Here is a 20,571-nt window from a genome sequence, read left to right as displayed (position 1 = left end):
AAGTAATGAAGAAATGATATTGGATGCTCTATCAGTTTTTAATATAAATGACTTATCAATACAACAAAAAGGCAGTAAGAGATCAAATTTCTAGAGGCTCTTGAGAGTTCAATATTTAGCTTGTCTTAGTTAGTCTTGATTTGTAATGATCTGATTCACCAGCTTGGTTGTGGAAAAATATGTTCAAGAGAAATTTCTGTGTTATTCTTATACGAAATCTGCTTCTGAAAAAGCAAAACCAAATTTCCTGCATCTCTTATGGGGATTTGGGAAGGGTAGAGAGTTTTGAATAAAAGGGTTATACAAGAAAGTTTGGCATAAAAATGATTCGAGAGGGTAGAGAATTTTGATTAAAAAAGGAGAATTCCTTCTTGTCCTTCCCTCATGATTAAATATAGCATTAAGTTGATAATGATTTTTCAAAGCAAATTTAGTTTTAAGTTGTGGGGCAGGGGCAAGGTGAACATTATTCCTCTTGCTTCCCAGTTGTAACTTTGGTGGGAGTAGCAGCAAGACTTATTCCTAATACGATATATGAAAAAGAATGATTAGTCACTGGAAGGAATGTCCATTCATGTTCCACTATGTAAAAATGCCAAAAATACTCTCAAATATTGACTCGAGAATACGTGGAAAGGAATGCAATATGAATAATTCTGAAGCTAAACCAATATAGTTAAAATTTTTCTGTACAGTTTATACTATTGATACTATAATATACATAAGGTACCTAGACTCAGGAAAACCTCACATCGATTAATGTTAATGTGTCAGTAATTTATTTTAAAGAAACTGGAGAGACTCCATAAGGGTCCTTGCCCATCACCACAGGAGAAGCTCTGTTCCAACATGGTGGAGCTAAGCTTCCAGCTCTACTTTGCATGCTTGGCAATGCTTTTTGCCAGTTGTAATTCTATCCTAAACCCTTTGGCTCCAGACCATGAAGGCCAAGTGCCACAATATCTTCAGGCTAGGAAACATTATTTCCACTATTCATATTTTATTTGGGAGAGCATAGGCAGATTATTTATATAATGTTGTAAAGAATTAATATTAATTGCAAGTCAGAGCTCAAATTTCCAGCCTTGGGCACACAATTGAGAGGGTTAAAGATCTGAATTTTACTAAGTTAAAAATAAAAGTGTTCCTTTCTGCTTTTTCCTGAGTTGATATAAATAAATATGGGGGGCACTGCTTTGATGTTTCATCCAGTAACAATATTAACGAGAAATTAGTAAAAAAAAATAGTTAAAACTGGAAAGGGTAGTGGGGAGGCAGGCGGTGGGTAGAGGATCCAAAGAGATATCATTTATCTATTAATTTGCTGTTTAAAAATTCCTTTGGTCCAGCAGATCTGCTAGCACCTTCCCCTGTGGAATTTCAAGAATATAATGTTTTTTTCACATTGATTATCAGAGCTATCGTGTTTAAAATCTTCGTCTTCTCTTGTTAAAAACTCAAGCTCTTTCAGCCCTCCCTTCCTAAAACTATTTAAATAAAACTAAAATGAACTGCTGACACATGGTTATCTATTAGTAGGATGAGTAACCTAAATATTGAAATATAGACAATAACTTCAGGGAACACTTTTCATAAATATAGAAACACACATTACTTTGGTATAGATTCATCCTAAAGATGTAGGTACTGACAAGGGTATAAATATATAGTATAAAATCAATCCCCAATTTCTCTTTTGCCATTATATATATATACTTTGAGAGGAAGAATTGATATTGATCATAAATCTATTAAAAAGAAAAAAGAATTATCGGCTCTGTGGGAGAAAAGAAAGCCAAAAGCCAATAAAATGCTATTTAATCACAAAGATACTCAATGCTCACTCTGCATGGGAGGCAGCCAGAAGATTCAGAACAAGTTGTTCTCATGGTTCCTAACTGTGGAGTAGAGCAACGACAAGTCAGTTGAACTTGCAAGCCAGCTGGTTTTAAAATGGTCTTGGCCCTTTCTGAAGTCAATTTTTTTTTTTTAAATTACTTTTTTTAATTTCACAGAATGACCTCAAGGAACCTTCACAAATTTCCTTCAGATTTGTGGCCTTGCTAATCAAAGTTCAACTCAGCAGTTATTTTAAAATTAAGTATTTGACCAGCATGAAATGTGACCCTGAGTTGGGAGGGAAAGTTGATAATTGCTTTTTAAATTGATGTGATCCTACCCTAATTGATTTTTCTGGTGTTCTGGGAAAACCCCCGCATATTGGTATTATACAGCATTGTATAATTGGATCCCTAAGACTTTTGTGAAGTTTTTTCTTTTTAAATAATTGTTTATGTTTTTACTGTATTCAAATTTTGTGCCAGAAGCCAAAGATCTAGTTAAAGCATTATGTTGTAAGACAAAGTGAACTATAAATTATATCCACGTAACCTATCTGTATAATATTACAAGGAGAGATATCCTCTGTGGCTGTAATAATAAATCTCATTATTTAATGTCTGCCAGAATAAATATGGCCCTGATACATTGGTAGATTGATAGACTGATAGATATATGCCATAGGGCCTTGTTTTTTTTGGCATGGGCAGGCTCCGGGAATCAAACCCAGGTGTCAGGCACAGCAGGCAAGAATTCTGCCATGGAGCCACTTGCCATAGGTTAAAAATATTTTTTTTTCAGTTTTTTAAAAAATTTAATTTATTTTGTATTATCAAACCAAAACAATATACAAAGATGAAATTCTTAACATACAAAACACTCTGTGTATGTTGTACAATCAATGGCTCACAATATCATCACGTAGTAGTATATTCATCACCATGATCATTTGTTAGAACACTTGCATCACTCCAAAAAAAGACATAAAAAGAAAAAAGAAAAAACTCACACATACCCTTACCCCTTTCCTCTCATTGACATAGGGGCTTTTCATAAGGTAAATCACATTCTTTCAAGTATAGAAAGGCAGACACAATCGTTCTGGATGTGGCTCAATCAATCATATCTGTTAGGATTTTATGCTAGGAGTGGGAAGCCCTTTAACACTTCCATGGGTGTTTCCTTAGCAAGACTGTGCTTGCTCACTTTTAGATATTCCAAATCAGTATATAAGAACATAGTTACCACCCCCTACAGTAGTTAAAATGGCTCATGGCCTATTTAATAAGGAAAAAAGTCTTTCTTCTAGTGCAGTTATGTTTACCAATCCATCTGCCCTTCTACAAAATATAGTGTATAATAAGTATTATTTGATGAAAATGATTTAAATACTCCAAGTCAAATGAGTAAGTCGAAAAACTTCCAGATCTTAGGTTTGCAATGTGGAACAATGTGCATTTCATGTTTAAAGCTCAGGAGAAGTTGGACAGCATTTTGAGTCCCAATAAATATTGAAATGTTAATCTCAATATTAGAACATAGTTTTACCCGTTTTTCCTCTGAACATCGTTATTACCCACAAAAGCCTATTATAAGGCCCTGCAAGCTCACTAAAGAAAGTGCAATTAATTTTGAGGTTCAAAGGCTATTATAAATGTTAGTCATCTAGGGATATGGTTAAAATGATCACTGATGGAAAACAAAAACTACTGGCTGATGAAGTCTTGTGAAACTTTGACCTACTGGAAGATTATCAGACTCAAAGTCTGGTTTCTGGGCATGTTGCACAACTCACTGCGGATCCGAGCTGATCACCTTTCTGTGCTTCATTTTCACATGGGGGGGATGAGAGAAAAGAATCTTCTTCTCCCATACGTGGTAAAACAAGATTTCTGTATGCAAATTGTAACATAACCATTATATAATTAATAGCAATATCAAAGACTTCACCAATAAACAAGTCTTCATTTCCTTGCCTTTCCAGTAGACTTTAATAGACATTTTGAAAGGGAAGAAATAAACGTGTGTGTGGTTTCTTAAGAGGAATAAAATTCAAGTCATACAGAATACCTGTAGAGTTTTTATTTCATCCCACTCTTTGTACCAATGAATACAAAGATTTTCCAAATCAATACATAAGGACATATTTTTAACACCTCTATGGTAATTAAAATGGCTCATGACTTCTTAAATAAAAGATACTAAAAATAAAAAGTGAAAGTCTCCCTTTCACCCATTCGAATACCCTTCCCCAGGAAAACCAGCTTTTAACAATTATTCTTTTCAGTGGCTCATGACCTTTTAACTCCTCAATAAGCCTTGCATGTATCTTCATGTTTCAGCCGAAATCCTACCCTTCCGTGAAATACAGTGTGTAACAAATATGATTTGATGATGAGACTATAAAAGGTCTATCATAAAACGAATGGGGTTATAAGTTTTAGGAAAGTAAACTTAATATATGACACTTTTGCAGAGTCTCAGTTAGAGCCTTAGGTGTTCTTTACTTTCCTGAAATCTATAAACTCCAGAGGGTTCCTAGAGCAGAGAAGTCCTGAAATCCAGAAGGACCAGCCTCTCAACTCCATCCCTCAATTCTAAATTGCTGATACCACATGAAAGATTAGAAGGCACGGCCCATAGACTCCTATAGATTGGGAATAGGATAAAAGGAGAAGGAGGAGTTGTAACACAGATGACAGGATTTACAAATGAGTATGACTACTGAATCACTATAATGATATTTCTTCTAGCTTCCAGTGCTTTGGAGCAGCTAGAAGGAAACACCTGAAAATGTGGAATGGTAACCCATAACAGACTTTGAAATCTCTTCGGTTACAACTTATTAAAATGTACTTTGAAAATTATTGCTTTTTTGGTATTTATGTTATATTTCACAATAAAATACATTTAAAATAAATGAATGGGGAAAGGCGCTAACCTCATTAATGCCAATTACATTATTTTTGTTCCTTTTAATGGAATTATCAAGCAATTTGTTTAAAATGTAGCTCTTCATCTGAGAGGTGTCTCTTGATTTAAAACTGCTATGAGTGCCTATTGATTTAATGGTTTTTGATGAATTGTATGAAAGCATATAGAGACGATTCTTCATGGGAATATTAATGCAATGGATGTAACAATAGGATCTATAAAAAAGTGTTCACAACTGCCTTCTCTTTTAAATATCTTCGGTTTTAAGGTCACCTTCATGACCTCTGCTGAAGTGAAAAACTATGGTTTTGGAGGAAGGACATGGCCTTTGGCAGAACTTGTCTACTCCTGGCTCTGCTGCCTCAGTGAATTTGGGCCAGCTATATGGCTTTTCTATTTTCACTTGGTTAAACGACGGTTCAGTATATTTACTTTCATCCTAGTCATATGAATTAAATAAGATTATGTATGCTAAATTTGTAAGTGATCAATAAATGCAAGTTTTCTTTCTCCCTCAGTAATTTGAGATTGCCATAATTGCAGAATAAAGAAACACGTTCTCCCTTAAATGTTTAGAGAATTAAATTCATTTGATTTCCCCTCAAATAATGGAATAGCTAGAACAATGAATTATGTTTCGTAATATAGTCAAAAGGGCATAATCTGATATGAAAAGCCTTTTCATGATATTGATAATAACAGAATATTAATTTTTTTAAATGAAGAAGTGTAAGAAAAAACAGTGTAAGGGAATAACATGGAAAGTAAAATTCTGTTCTCGGGAATTTTGTATTTTGGAACTCTGGTGGCTTTTCTCCACGCACTAATGAGGAAGATAAGCTGACCTGTGAGACATCTACTCTTGTGCTAATGGAGAAAAACATGGCCAAGCGCTTTTTCTTTCAGAACGGGGTTTGTTTCTGGACTCAGTCCCAAGAGATCCTGGAACACCTCTGCTCTGTCTGGCAGCTGCTGGTGGAAAGCAGGTTCAAACAGGTGGGTGGCAAGCTTATCACATGTTCGCTCTGAAGCAGTTTTCTTAAGTGTGTGGGGAAAAGCCAATGCCACAGAGGGCAGTGGCCTGCGTAATGCATCTTCCTGTTAGTGTCCCAGTGTTTCACAACCAAAGATTATTTGAGTAGTGGTGTGATTTCCCAGGATTAAATGCTCAACATTGAATAGAGTCAATGATAAAATAATTCACTAGGAGGTAAGCTCTGTGAATACCCTGACTTTTTTCCCCTGTGGAACGCCCTGGAATAGGTTCTGGAATAGCACCAGTTTCCTTATCTGTGCAAAGTTTTCTTATCTGTGCAAGGTGGAAAATAATAGTTCCTCATACGGTTGTTGTAAAGATTAAATATATAAAATATACATAGAAGTATTAAGTATTCAAGGAGCATGATGCATGCATAGTACTCATGAATGTTTCAAAAATAGAATGATACAACAAATGTGGCAGAACATTAAAAAAATTGGTAAATCTGGGTATTTAGGTAGGGGGTATATTGGAGTTCACTGTATCGGGTTTATATTATTTTTACAACTGTCCTGTGAGTTTGAAATTATTTTAAAATAAAAAATTTAAAATAGAGGTTAAATGAGAAAAAAGGATTAGATGTATAACTGATCCTAGATTAGTACAAGGCTTATAACCTCTCTCTCTTTCTCTCTCTACCTTAAAACAGTGACTGGTGCAAAGTTGGAAAATTATGTGACTGTTAGCAATCATGTATTATGCTTATTATTGCTATCCCCATTTCACAGATGAGGAAACTGAAGCACAGAGAAGTTAAATAGCTTGCTTGAAGTGACACAACCAGTAGGTACTGAAACCCAGGTGGTCTAACTCTAAAGCATGTGCCCTTAACCTCTAAGCCACTGCTTTCCCCAGATGAATATATTGAAAAAGTAGTTAATTCACTTTTAATAATAAATTGCTCTTATAATTTATTTAATAATCTTCAAATGACAATTTGACAACCCTTGACTAGCATATCATTTTGAAGATTTCTGATGAATAAGTACAGGTGTTTCTGTAGATTATCAATAAAAGTATGCTATTACTAACACAGTTGTCTCATTAATTTTAAGAGCCAACATACTAGAAAATGATTGCTATTTTCTGTAATTTAGTCTTCAAAAATTGTTAGTAACTAAAAATAAATCTCATCTCAGTGAGACCAGCTTTGCATTCACTTTATACTAACAAATTCATTCTGTTCAATCCTCCATCTGAGGTAATGGATTCTCAATAGCTATAGTTTAGGATGTATTCATGCAGATTCTACAAGGCACAAGAAAGGGCAAGATGAGCTTTTAATGACTGTAGAACAGGTTGGTGCTTTTGAAAAACGGTTGAACCACATATTTAATTAAAAAAATAATGTGAGACCATAGCATATTATTACTAAGCAGTGAGAACAATATTTAACAGTAAATGGTAAATAACTGTTTCTGTTTTAATGCTGAATTTCTCCTTTAGCTGCATCAATGGCATGCTCATGAAAAGAGGTAAAAAGATTAACTGGTTACTCTCCCCTCAGAACAGTTTAACTTCATAGGTTTCAACAGCTGATAACATTTGGCTAAGTGTGAAACTCTTATAAAGTGAAAAACTCAAACTTAAAAAGGCTATTTTTCTTTAAAAGTTACAAGCATTTTCCTTGATGAAATTAGCCACATAGGTTTATACACATCGATAAAGTCCCAGACCAACATAATAAACGTTTTGGCTAACTGAGCTGGTCATTTTAGCTAGAAATACTGTCTCTACTGCAATCTTTCAATGTCACTATAAAATCCCTACAGCACCAAAGTGGACACTGAGGGAAAATGATATAAAAGTTTTGTTATTGTTATTTTGTTTGCTTGCTTTTTTGAAAATTATTAATGATAAAAGACACCTTTCTATTTATAATGCTCAGTTATACTATCGAAGCTTCAATTCTAAATTCAATTTCTTACCCAAATAATCTGAAAAGTTGGAAGGTACTTAGTATACCAGAAGAAGAATCTCTCTGTGACTTAGGTTATGATTTCTCTAACTCTTCTACCAATCCCTTTAATTTTTTTTTTTTTTTTACATGGGCAGGCACCTGGAATCGAACCCGGGTCCTCTGGCATGGCAGGCAAGCATTCTTGCCTGCTGAGCCACCGTGGCCTGCCCAATCCCTTTAATTTTAAAATGTAAAATATATTTTTGAGCCTATTTCAGATGCCTACATGATAGCTACACAGCGAGCTGATGTGTCAAGAATAAGTATGCTTTTCAATTTTTATATGGAAAAAATCATAAAGACGTCAATAAGCATTTGCCTATGTATGATTATTGATAATTATATGAACACAAATACATGTAGAATCAGAGAAATAGGTAGAATTTTAGTACTTTAGGTTTCTAAATCAGTGAATAACTTCTTAAATATTTTTAAAATGCATTATTCTATAAATAAATGGAAAAGAAACTTTTATTTAGAAATAGTTTACTAGATACTGTTTGGTTATCTGTAAAACAAAACAATTTTTTGCTAAATATTATAGTATTTCTCCCAAATCTCACCAGTGCATCACCCTTCTGCCTTAGTACCACCGCTCCCTCCCTCCCTCCTCTAATGGACTATTGCTTCCACAGAGAACTCGCTTCACCTCCTGTGGGGCTCTCACAGCCTTCAAACCTAGCAAACGCACTTCTTACTCTCTCACAGGTCAGGTTCGTCTGACATATGCCCTTACAAAACAGCGCTCTGTTTGTTCAGGACTTTGATCTAAAGTTTGAAATTGTACACCCATTAGTGATATAATTTAATATTTCTGTCCTCTATTAGACTATAAAAGAGTCAGAACCACGTTTATTTTGTTCCCCAGCCTTATTCCCAGAATCTGCAGAGTGTCTAGCACGGAAAAGGCAGCCAATAATCATTAGTTGAAAGACAGAGAGGGAAAGGGAGAGGGGGGGAGAGAGAGAGAGGAGAAGGGAGGGAGAGAGAGAGAGAGAGAGAGAGAGGGAGAGAGGGAGAGAGGGAGAGAGGGAGAGAGGGAGAGAGAGAGAGAGAGAGACACGGAAGTAGGGTGAACAGGAGGGAGGGCAGAAAAAGAAAGAAAAGGGAAGGAAACTGAGGATTTAGAAGGGAGCTGTGCTGGTTTGAAGTATTATGTACCCCAGAAAATCCATGTCCTTTAATCTTCATTCAATACTGCTGGGTGGAATCTTCTTGATTGTTTCCATGGAGATGTGACCCACCCAATTATGGGTGGTAACATTTGATTAGATCGTTTCCATGGAGATAAGGGTCCACCCATTCAAGGTGGGGTTGCTTACTGGAGCCCTTTTTTTTTTTTTAAAGACGGAACCATTTTGGTAGAGCCACCAGAACCAACACAGCCAACAGAATAGAAAGAGTCCTGGGGAAGCCATTGAAGAAGCCTGAAGAGAAAGCTAGCAGATGTTGCCATGTGCCTTTTCAGTTAAGAGCCCCAAACTCATCGGCCCTCTTGAACCAAGGTAGCTTTTGCTGGATGCCTTAATTTGGACATTTTTATAGCCTTGCCTTAATTTGGACATGTTCATGGCCTTACAGCTGTAAACTTGCAACTTAATAAATTTCCCTTTTTAAAAGCTGTTCCATTTCTGGTATATTGCATTCCAGTAGCTTCTGCAAACTACAGCAGGAGCTAATGCTATTGAGGTCTGCTTTAGCCTGGGCACTTTATAAATATCTCGTTTAAGCCTCAAACAATCTTAGGGGACAGAAATCCAAACTCAAGACCCTTCCAAAGCCAGTACCTTTCATATTATAACCACGCTTTCTTCATTCATTTAACTGTACTCTGCTTTGTGGGCTTAATTTTATTTTTCCACATGGAGGTACAACATATAGAAAATTAATACTTACAGAGTATTTATTGTGTGCCAGGCACTTTTCCAAATACTTTATATATATCATCTCATTTAATCCTTAAAACGACCCTATTCTATTGTTTTTCCCATCTTATCAAGAGGGAACAGTAAGACTAAAAGCCACACAGCCACTATCTATAGAAGCAGAATTCAAACCCAGGCAGGGTGATTTCAGAATTCCTGGGCTTAACCACTACTTTACTTTGCCTCAGTGTACAGCAAACAGGACACTGAGCAAACAGGATTGTGTGAGTGGTCTTTATTATTCTGACCAAAACGGTCTCCTGGACGTACATACTAATATCATGTCTTGGTAGCTCCACAGAACTCCAGCCTCACCTGGCCTGTCTTCCACTGGCCCAGCGGACCCACCACCAGTGGTCACAGGTGAATGCGCTGCCAGGGTGGGTGAGGCAGTAGAAGGGGTGAGGAGATACTCTCCAGGCAGAGAAGCCTCAGGCTGGATTAGGCAAAACTCATCCTATGCATGAATACAAATATCAAAGCTGGACAAAAGGACTTTTTTCCTGCTGAAACTTCAACAATTTAACTAAAATGATAACCATCGTAATAATAATGAATCAATAATTCTGTTTGATAAAATGTTTCCTCTGGTAGACGTGGTCAAGTTATTAAGTCTTGCTTTTGGGAACGGTCAGCTCCATTTGGTTCTTCTCCCAATCTCTGCTTCTCTCTGAGATGCTGGGGGCTGAATTTGGATTTGATTCAGAGTATCAAAGACTGTTCAAGCTTTAAAGAGGCCTTGGATGTACGTCATGAATCTAATCCCCTCATTCTATAAAACAGAAAACTAAGGCCAAGAGATATAGCTAAAGAAGAACGAATATTTTTTTCAGACTTTAAAATGACTCAAAGAGAAAGGCACTATTTAGAATAAACATTTTTATGTATTGCCCTCACATTTAGTTATAAAACCAAGAAAAGAAGTAAATGATTGCTGCTATTAATATTTTTTTTGCTCATTTTTTTTCATTTTACTCCAATTCCACAGAATTGAATATAAAGAAACAACCACCTCTTTGCGGAGGGAACATATGCTTAGGGGGTAACCAAGGGCCAAATGTGAGCGTGTCGGTTGGGAGATGCACTTGTAGACTTACATGGTTGAGAACCAGAACTAACATAAGATTTTATAACCTTGGATCAACTTTAAATAGATAATAAGTGCTTGATAAATATTTGTTGAGTGACTAAAAGAATACATGGATCAATCAGTGAGCATCTATGAGGTTTCTATTATCTGAAGTGAATGGATCAGGCTGGAGAAAATAAAACCCAATACTGATTAAGGGAGGCAGAGACATTGTGAGATCTCTCTCCAAGAAGGACCAGTCCATGAATTGCAAAGGGAGTTTAGGGACTAAGGATTTAAACTAGGAAAACTACTCGAAATACAAGAAAACTTGGAAGAGTTGAGATCAAACTTCAAATCCAGAGCCAGGGGATGTTTTCAACTCTCCTAAAGCAGAAAAATGTCTCCAGAGATAGAAAGCACAGACTGGGCTCTCAGACTCATTCCCTGCTGAGTGGAGAGATGGCAGAGCTTCCATCAGTGCTCCGCCTGGCCCTCCTACCCAGCTTGCTCTGATGATCTGGGAGCCCTGCCAGCCAGTGTCCCCGAGGAGCTGCGTTCAAGAAAACGTGGGTGCCAGGGCTCGGCTGTTCCTTCTCAGCCCGGCTTCCACCTGCTCTCCAGCACGAACAGTTCTGTTATGCTCAGTGAACACCAAACTGACAACACCAGCAACACAATTCCAGACATGTCAAGGCCTTGTTTCTTAAAATACAGCCTCATCCATACCAAATTTGTTACCAAGGTTAATGGGATTTTGCAAATTTTAGATAGCACATGTCTCTCAATAGAGCATGAAATCTGTTCTGGGTTAGAAAGAGTAGGGCTAAAGTTGTAGTGCACATAATGTTTATTTTTTTAATACTTAAAACGTTTCAAGCTATGACTTTTGACTACATATCCAGTATTCATTCAATCTGATAAAGGTGATACAATATTGAGAAAGCTTTTGATCTACAGAAATGTATTTGGTGTTTTATGTAGCATTTATAATAAAAACTCCCACGATATTTAACCCTGATCTTACCTAATGGTATTACAGTGCAAATTATTTTTAATTTAAAATGAAGTTCATACATATGAAATAAAGTAGAGAGAACTGAAGAAATTATTTAGGGTTTTGAAACATGCATATTTTCTCGTGGTGTTTATCTAATTCAGGGGGATGTAGCTTTCAGAGGACCCCTCTGGGTAGATGACGCTTCAATTTTCCACTTCATTTTGGGTGAATACACATGACTCACCCACTGATAAATACCAAAATAATAAGGGAAAGAATTATTAGGTGTTCAATAGAAAAGGAAATTTCGTTATATCAAATATAATTTAAATTGATCAAAATTATCTTAATTTTAATAATATCTGCTCTGTCTTACAGATGTATGACTCTGGAGTAGAAGGAAGCATAAACTTCCTTTCAAAGTAGTTCTGGTCAGCACATGCCCATGGAGGTTTGTTTTCTGTTATCCCATCCCTCAGGGCAGGTTTTTGCTGGTTCAAGTGAAGGAGACATAGTTTCTTGCAGGAAATGACTTGGGCTTTAGTTGGTGGCAGAATTTGTTCTGGATTTACAGAAAAGCACACAGGACCTTGAAGTCTGCTGCATTTGAATATGCAGAAAATTGAGGAAATAGCACTGTTAAAGAATTTAAAAGCTTCTCAAAGCACCCGATGCTAAGATATCTTTGTATGAAGGGTTATTTATAAATTAATGCAATAAATATTTTACTTTATTTCTTTAAAAATCCAGCATACATATATAACTTTTCAATATAAATAGTTGTTTTTATGAGTTAACTTGTTTGTACTCTCAGCTACCTTGGGGACCCTGGGGAACTGTCACAGCCACTGTTTCATCTCAGTTACACAACAGACCCAATTGAAAGTGAGAAAATTACTGACACAAGCAAACACACAAACAAGAACATACTTGTATGATGGCAATGTTAAAATGGAGTCCGAGAATTTGAAAACTAGAAGTCACCAACTCCAAGAATGAGGAAACTGTTGTTTAGAGAGATTAAATAACTTGTGGAAATTTAAATTAAGAAAGAGAGAGAGGCAAGAAGGAGGTTTTGACAAAAGCCAAGAATTTGCTAAAAAGTTTGCATTTCAATGAGCTATGTAGATTTTTTTAAATTAAAAAAATCAGATTTTTACATATATGTAGACTTGAGAGAGAATATAGAATACATGTTACATTTGTTATGTTTGAAATTTCAATTGTAAGAATTTGAAAAATCAGTTCAAAATCTGCATATGACATTTTAATAAACCTCTACTTCTACACTGTCTTCCCTCATTTAGGAAAACCCCTTGCATAGATTTTTGTGTTAAATATAAGATTAAAATTGAAGCACCTAACGTATCTCAGTCTTTCATTCACTCATTCTCTCATTAATTTAACAATAAGTACTGAGCGCGTGTTATGAGCCAGGCACTGCTCTGTGCTCTAGGACTAACGCTGGAAAAAGTCGGATGAGCTCCTCACCCTTGTGGAGGTTACTTCCTAGTTGGAAAGGTAGAGCATACACAAGAAAAACAATAAATGAATAAGAATTTCTGATAGTGACATATAATACGAAAAAAAAAAAAACCAAGAAGAGTAACAGAGGATGATGGGGAGGCTCTTTTAGATGACATGGTCAGGGAAATCTCTCCTATGACAGGGACTTTTGAGCTGAGACCAGAGTGGAAGAGACAGCTATAAGCAAAGCACAGCACCACAGGTCTTATTTGAGGAACAATCCGCAAGTACAAAAACCCAGAAGCAAAAACAAGCCCAATGCATTTGAAGAACAGAAAGGCCAGGGTAGCTGTAAATTAGTCAGGGAGAGGGAAAGTGTGAGAAGAATATGAAGAGTCAAGGACCAGAGCATGTATTTTCTTGCAGGCCATGATAAGGAACTGGGATTTTATTTTAAGGGCAATAGAAAGTCAAGAGGATTTTAAGCTAAACAGAGTCATAATCTGATTTATGTTTTTAAGCAGTTGTTTTGGCTGCTGTTTGGAAAATGGACTCTTAAGGGGTAACAGTGGAAGCGGAAGAAGTTGTTGGTATGCTGTTGCAGTAATCTTGTAAAAATGATAGGGGCTTGTCTAGGGGAGGCAGTAAAATTAAAAAAGTGGACAGATTTGAAACATTTTGGAAGTAGAATTGACAGAATCTGTATGCAGAGCAAGGAAAAAGAGAAAAATCAAGAATGACTCCTAGATTTTCAGTGTAAGCAATTCAGAGGAAGGTGCTAGTTACTGAGATGCGTCTCACTGGAAGAAGAATATTGATTTGGGGGTGACATCAACAGTTTTGCTCTGGATGAGCTAAATTTGAGATGACCTCAGACAAGTAAGCAGAAATGTGAAAAGGGCTTTTAGGTGTGTTGGCCTGGAGTTCAGGAGAGAGGCCAGGGCAGCAGATTAAAAATGGAGTATTATTTGCATGTAAATGGGATTTAAGGACAGCATCAAATGAGACTGTGCCAGTTTGAATCTGTTGTGTACCCCAGAAAAGCCATGTCCTTTAATCCTCATTCAGTATTGCTAGGTAGTACCTTTCTGACTGCTTCCATAGGGATGTAACCCACCCAGTTGTGGGTGGTAATTCTGATTAGATGGTTTCCATGGAGATGTGTCTCCACCCATTCAAGGTGGGGTTGATAGTGGAGCTCTTTAAGGGGGAGCCATTTGGAAAAAGCTTCAGAGCCCATTCAGCCAGAGACCTTTGGAGATGAAGAAGGAACCCTCCCTCCCACTCCCCACCCCTGGGGAGCTTCTCTCCAGAAGCCAGGAGAGAAGGCTAGCAGGAGAGAAAAACCTCGAACTTCATCAGCCTTTCTTGAGTGAAGGTAACCTCTTGCTGGTACCTTAATTTGGACATTTTCATGGCTTTAGAACTATAAACTTGCAACTTAATAAATTCCCCTTTTTACTTTTTTTTTTTTTTTTGCATGGGCAGGCACTGGGAGTCGAACCCGGGTCTCAGGCATGGCAGGCGAGAACTCTGCCAGCTGAGCCACCGTGGCTCAACCAATAAATTCCCCTTTTTAAAAGGCATTCAGTTTCTGGTATATCACATTTCAGTAGCTTTCAAACTAAAACAGAGACCATTCAGGGAGAAAATAAAAATAAAGACAAAAAGAAGTCGAGTGCTGAGTCCTGACCATCCCAAGTGTGGAAGAAGGGTACAGAAGAGAAGCCATCAAGGGGTCTAAGAGAAGCATTCTTCCAGGAGAGAGTAGGACAAAAGGAGAGTATGGAGTCTCAGAATGCAAGAGAGGGAAGTTTGAAAGAGTTTGGTTACCCACATGTAATAATGCTATGAGGTAAGGTGAGAGAAGGACAGAGGAGAGACCATTGACTTTATCATTGTGAGCATTTTGAATTTGTGAAAGCAGTTTCAATATGGAGGTGGGGACAGAAACTCAACTGGAATGAATTAGATTGATGGGGAGGCTAAGAAGGTAGAGTCATCAAGCACAGACTGTTTGCTTTAGAAGTTTTGCTATGAAGAGGAACAGAGAACTAGGCAAAAATCCCTAAATGGGAATGCAAGAGCTAGGATATTTGTTTGCTTTTTTTATCTTGTATTTATTAGGAGGTATTAGATCTTGTTTAAATCCTAAAAATGATATAATAGAAAGGAAGCAAGAGGGGATTATAAGGAGTATCAGAGTGAAGTTCCATGAAATTGATACTGATTTAAAAAGGAATTGAGCACATAGGGGTAGTGATGGGTAGTAAAAAGTGTTAGACCACTGGATGGAGGCTCCAGTGGGCTGAAGATTTACTGGCACTGGGGATATCAAAATAAGTATTAAAGGTTACGGTGTGAGATGCTCAAATGAAATATTTAGAGTTGGTAACACTGTCGATTGGTGGAGTGAAACTATATAGCTGAGCTAAGAAGAACAATAAAACCCAGACAACAGGAGAAGAGAAAAGACAGATTTTTTACCAATCTGGAGTAATATGATCCTCAGGCATAGGATAAGCTCCTATAGTTTGGGAAGGTTTAAGGAGGAATTTTGAAGTTAAGGGATTACTGTAAAAATATGCCATTCTCTAAGAGCATTCCTGATACAACATCCAAAAAGCCAAAGTTCAGGTCCCCTTTTAAATCTCATTGTCATTAACTATTTTGGTTTGGGAGCTGTATCATTTACTAATCATGTGACCATTGTGCTTCACTGAACTTTGTTTGTAAAAGAAGGGTGTCATCGCCAGCATACTCACCACCATCACCATGGCTGCTATCACCATCACCTTTACCTTCATCATTATCATGACCCTCATTGACATCATCATCATCACCATCATACTTCCACTACTATATATATAGGTTGCTAAATTTATAATTAATTTAGGGCCTTTCCACCAGCTCTGTCCCCAAATCTTTGCTCAGCAGTCTCCTTCTGGCTACTTAGTCTTCTTTTCAAATGTCACCTCCTGAGAGTATCTGATCACCCAAACTAAAGGAGGATTCCTGCATTCTAATACTCTCTATTCCCAACACATTATTATTATTTTTTGGCATGGGCAGGCTCCAGGAATCGAACCTGGGTCTCTGGCATGGCAGGAGAGAACTCTGCCACCAAGCCATGGTTGCACCACCCCCTAAACACCCTATTTTTATTTCTTAATGCACTATGACTACCTGGATTATATCTTTCTATGGGATATATTACCCACTTGTTTTCTTGCTTACTTATATTTATTTACTTGTTTACTCTTTATATCGTCTATCTCAAAAAAATTATATGAGATCAAGGACGTTGCGTAAAGATTACAAAAATGACCAACATAGAGTAGTGATGATTCAATATTTGTTAATGAAAAGATAAACTAAAATCTTCTATAAATAGCAACTGTTATTAGTGGTAGTAGATGTATCACCTCAGCGCAATATAAAGAAATAAAATAACAGTTTATAATTTGAAAACCATGCTCTTGTTTTATACATTAAGATTATTTTTGAAGTATGATTGTTGTTTATTTTTTCATTAACTCATGTTCCCAGTGGAAGCTATTTTTTTGAAAAAAAAAATCTCAAGACTTAGGTGCATGGAGTGGAAAACAAGTACTGGTCAACTTATTGAAGCTAATTTGAAACATCAAGTAGAATTAATTACCTGTGACAGATGACGGAAAATCATTACTTGGTACTCACAGTAGAGACTGAGCTAACATAACCCGGCCAGAGGTTGGGATGCAAAGCTTAGAAGGATAAGGTATGCTCATCCTTGTGAGTATTACGGATGTGATCTGACCGGAAAAAAAAGACAAAATCCTTCAACAGATGATAGTAACTAATCCAATGCAGAGAGACCAAACATTTCAACAAGTGAAGGATAACCTCACAGCTCCCTTACACTCTCACCTATGCTTTTTGTAGTATCTACCAGGGTAAAAATCTTCATCTGATTAAAATTTTAACAAAGTCTTGAAATGTTCAACATAGTAAATTCTCTTCATAATTTCTTCCAATTTGTGCATCTGGAGGTGATTTTTATTTAACACACTAACAGATACTGGTTTATAAAAATTCAGACGTTTTTTCCCCTTATTGCTGCTTTTTTGAGGACTGTTGCTCAAGAATCATATTGCATTTGTTTTTTCATGTTCAAACCTGTTTTAAAGTAATAGAATTAATTTGTTTTATGTAGCTCATAGCCAACTGACATATATTTCTTTTAGTTAAAAAAGGCAATGATATACATTCATGAGAATTTTAAAGGAACATTTTCTAGGTATTTTCCAAAGCAGTTATAGTTTAAAGTAAACTAAGGAATTCAAAAGATAATAATGCTAATAAATAATTCATAAAGGAAATGAGTTCCTTGCAGCAATAATAGTTGAAAGGGCAAAATTTTAAAAATGCTTTAAATTTCTGTGTCCCATAAAATTTATATTCAATGCAAGATATAGAAGCAATTTAAGCTATTTTGATATCATGTAGGGGAAGTCTCCAAAAATGATAATTCCTAGGACTATTCAGGTCTTCAAATGGTAGACAATGGGTATTGTCTTAGGGTTCCAGGCTGCCATGACAAATACCACACAATGGTTTGGCTTAAACAACAGGAATTTATTGGTTCACAGTTTTAGAGGCCAGAAGTCCATATCAAGGTGTTAGCTAGAAGGCTGCTTCCTTACTGGGTTGGTAAAGTTCTGGCTGGCCTGCCCACCTTGGGATTCCTTGACTTTTAGCTCTGCTTCCTTTAGTCATCACATGGAAATTTCCTCTCTTTTCTCTTCCAGCGTTCCATTGACTTCCGGGGTCTAACTCTCTGCCTTGTGGCTTCCTCTGATTCTAGCTCCTGGAAAATTTCTTAAATTATTTCTTTAAGGATCTCTTCCTTACTTTTTTTTTTTCTTTTTGACATCCTTATTATTTCGATGTTGGACCTTTTGGACTGGTCCTCTAATGTTCTTTCCATTTTCTCATATTTTAATTTCTTTGCCTTTTACCCTCTTTGAAGATATTTACTCAAGTTTATCTTTCCACCATGTAATTAACTTACCCATTTCTGGTATGATATTTTAAATTTCTAATTCCCCCGTTATTTTATATATAATTATTCTACATCTAGATATTTATGTTGTTTCATGAATGCTTCTTTTACCTTAATGAATATATGAATGCTAATGTTTTGTGGTATTGTCTTCTCTGTGTACAATCTGTTTCTCCAAGTTGCAATTCAAGGTTTCTTTGTCAGCTTGGTCTCTAGCTCTCATATTGAACGTTTTCCTTGGCTAACCACTTATAAATGTGGGGAGCTAAAAAGCTGATTAAAAGCTCTATGAACTAGGTATGTTTTAGTATTGGGTGATCCGGCTGGGCTTTTTGATGAGAGCTCCCCATTTCTACAAAGTTGGTCTTCGGCTAAGAGATTCCTCAGTAATGCTCATTTAATGCCTGGTGTGTGTGTAATCCTCTTTGCCAATATTCTGGAAGTCAGGTGAGGGAGACTTTACTCATAATATGTCAACTTACATTTTGCCTCCCAGTTTTCAGTACAGTTCTTCCTTCAATTGTGCCCAGGGATCCCAGTCTGGAAACTTTCTGTGGCAACCTCTCCAGAGCTCCTCCAATTTTTTGCCAGGATGTGAGATGGACAATCACCTGGTTGTGTGGATTTGGGAGGGGTTCTGGGGTTAACTGCCTCTTAAATATAGTTTCAATAAGGCTTCTGTTTCAGCACCCCTTCTCTCTCACTTCCAGGGTACCTGGTGCCACCAATTCTGAGTCTGTTATGTATATCAGGTTGCTTCTTGGCTTTCCTAGCGGCTGATTTAGAGTTTAATTTTGTAGGTTTTGCTAAGTCAGTTGCCAGTTGTCCATATGCTTTCCAGGTTTATTGTTTGGTTCTTTCTTATTTTCTGTATTGTAGTGATTTAGGAACTTAAAAACCCTCATATTCATTTATTAGGGTTTCAGAAGGGGGAGAGAGGCATGTGTTCAATTCCCCATCCTTAACCAGACTTCCTGAAATTTGATTTTTAACAAAGTGATTCAAATAATATTTTAAAAAATAGTATTCTAGCATTCATTTATGAGATATTCTAGTAGTCACTTATTTTAATACTTACATTGGCCAATATGCTACAGATTCCAGGAAAAAAGAGACACAATAAAAATGACAGTAAACTTTATTTTAATAAAAAATAAATTCTATTATTTAAAAAGAATGTCATTTGGCTATGTAATTCATCACTCTAAACAAAACTTTAGTATCCCATTAGAAGTGGGCCATAAGAAACATCAGGTGTGACAGAGTCTGTATATTTCAGTACAAGGACCAGGAGCATGTATTATTGTTGAACGTATAGATTAATTCTGCTACCCTATTAGCAGACCACAGTCAATGATGAGCCAATTACTACAGAGAGCAGAGGTTAGCAAACAAATGTAAGATTCAATGACTCTATTACTTAAACAAGTATGAACTAATCTGTGATTAAAATTGCAATTATATGATCATCAATTCCCAAGTGTCTTTTTTAATGTAGGAAGACACAGGACAGCTTGAGACAGCAGATTTAATTTAAACAAGTAAACCAATGGTTTACTCATTCATTTATTGCCTTCAATCACTTCCACAGCTGGTGTGAACATTTGTTATGTTTCAAATGAACAGAAGCCTACGTGTGTTGAAGTAATTAACTTACAAAAGCAATTAATGTAAGCAACATATGCATGAACATTATCACATAGTAGTGCATACGGTTAATTAAAGTTTAACATAAATTAGATCTATTTAACCTCTTTTCAAGGACCATTGACACAGTTCTTTTGAAAAATGCCCATATGTATAAATTAAGGTGATTATCTACATTCTATAAAAACGACTTAAAAATGAGCTAAAACCTCGTGGTCTATTACTTAGTTAACAGCAAACATGGCTCGCTCTAATGTTCTGTTTGTTCCCAAAATAATTTAGAAAGCCAAAATTGGCTAAAATATACAAAAGCCAAATCAGAGCTCAGTCTTTCTGGAATTAATTCACGTGTTTTATATTTAAAGGAAAATGTCCCTTTGTAAATTGTCAGGTTAGAAACAACATATCATAGTTTCTTTTCCCAGATGAACTTGAATTATTTTTAATAAACTGGTTGCTGTCTTTTTTCTTTATCTTATTCATGACTGGCTGCACCAATTAATTAAAACTTAATGCAGCAAATATGTGTTTGGCTTCTACTTTATGTAAGGAACTCTGTTCAATGCTATAATATAATGGTACATTTTTTATTATATACCATCCCTTTGCAAAGGTGATTTAGGAAAGCTTATAAGAATGGCTATTCA

At 36.3% G+C, this 20,571-nt stretch overlaps 1 protein-coding gene across 3 annotated transcripts in view; it reads right to left on the bottom strand.

Moving 5' to 3' along the window:
• Positions 1 to 20,571, bottom strand: part of KCNQ5 (potassium voltage-gated channel subfamily Q member 5) — a 552,577-nt gene that overhangs the window by 231,122 nt on the left and 300,884 nt on the right. Inside the window, exons 1-2 of one of the 3 annotated variants that reach the window (XM_077162231.1) lie at positions 8,934 to 13,317; positions 3,635 to 3,731 (exon numbers count right to left, since the gene is read on the bottom strand). The exons of the other annotated variants lie outside the window; for them this stretch is intronic. Coding sequence (XP_077018346.1) covers positions 3,635 to 3,669 — 35 coding nt within the window. The 5' untranslated portion in view covers positions 3,670 to 3,731; positions 8,934 to 13,317. Of the gene's footprint in view, positions 1 to 3,634; positions 3,732 to 8,933; positions 13,318 to 20,571 lie in introns of those variants that run through there. 3 annotated transcript variants of the gene reach the window in all.

Source organism: Tamandua tetradactyla, chromosome 5 (genome assembly GCF_023851605.1).
Source record: "Tamandua tetradactyla isolate mTamTet1 chromosome 5, mTamTet1.pri, whole genome shotgun sequence".
NCBI classification, from domain to species: Eukaryota; Metazoa; Chordata; class Mammalia; order Pilosa; family Myrmecophagidae; genus Tamandua; species Tamandua tetradactyla.
Note: the sequence above shows the minus strand (reverse complement) of the source record. Positions and strands in the feature narration are given on the sequence as shown.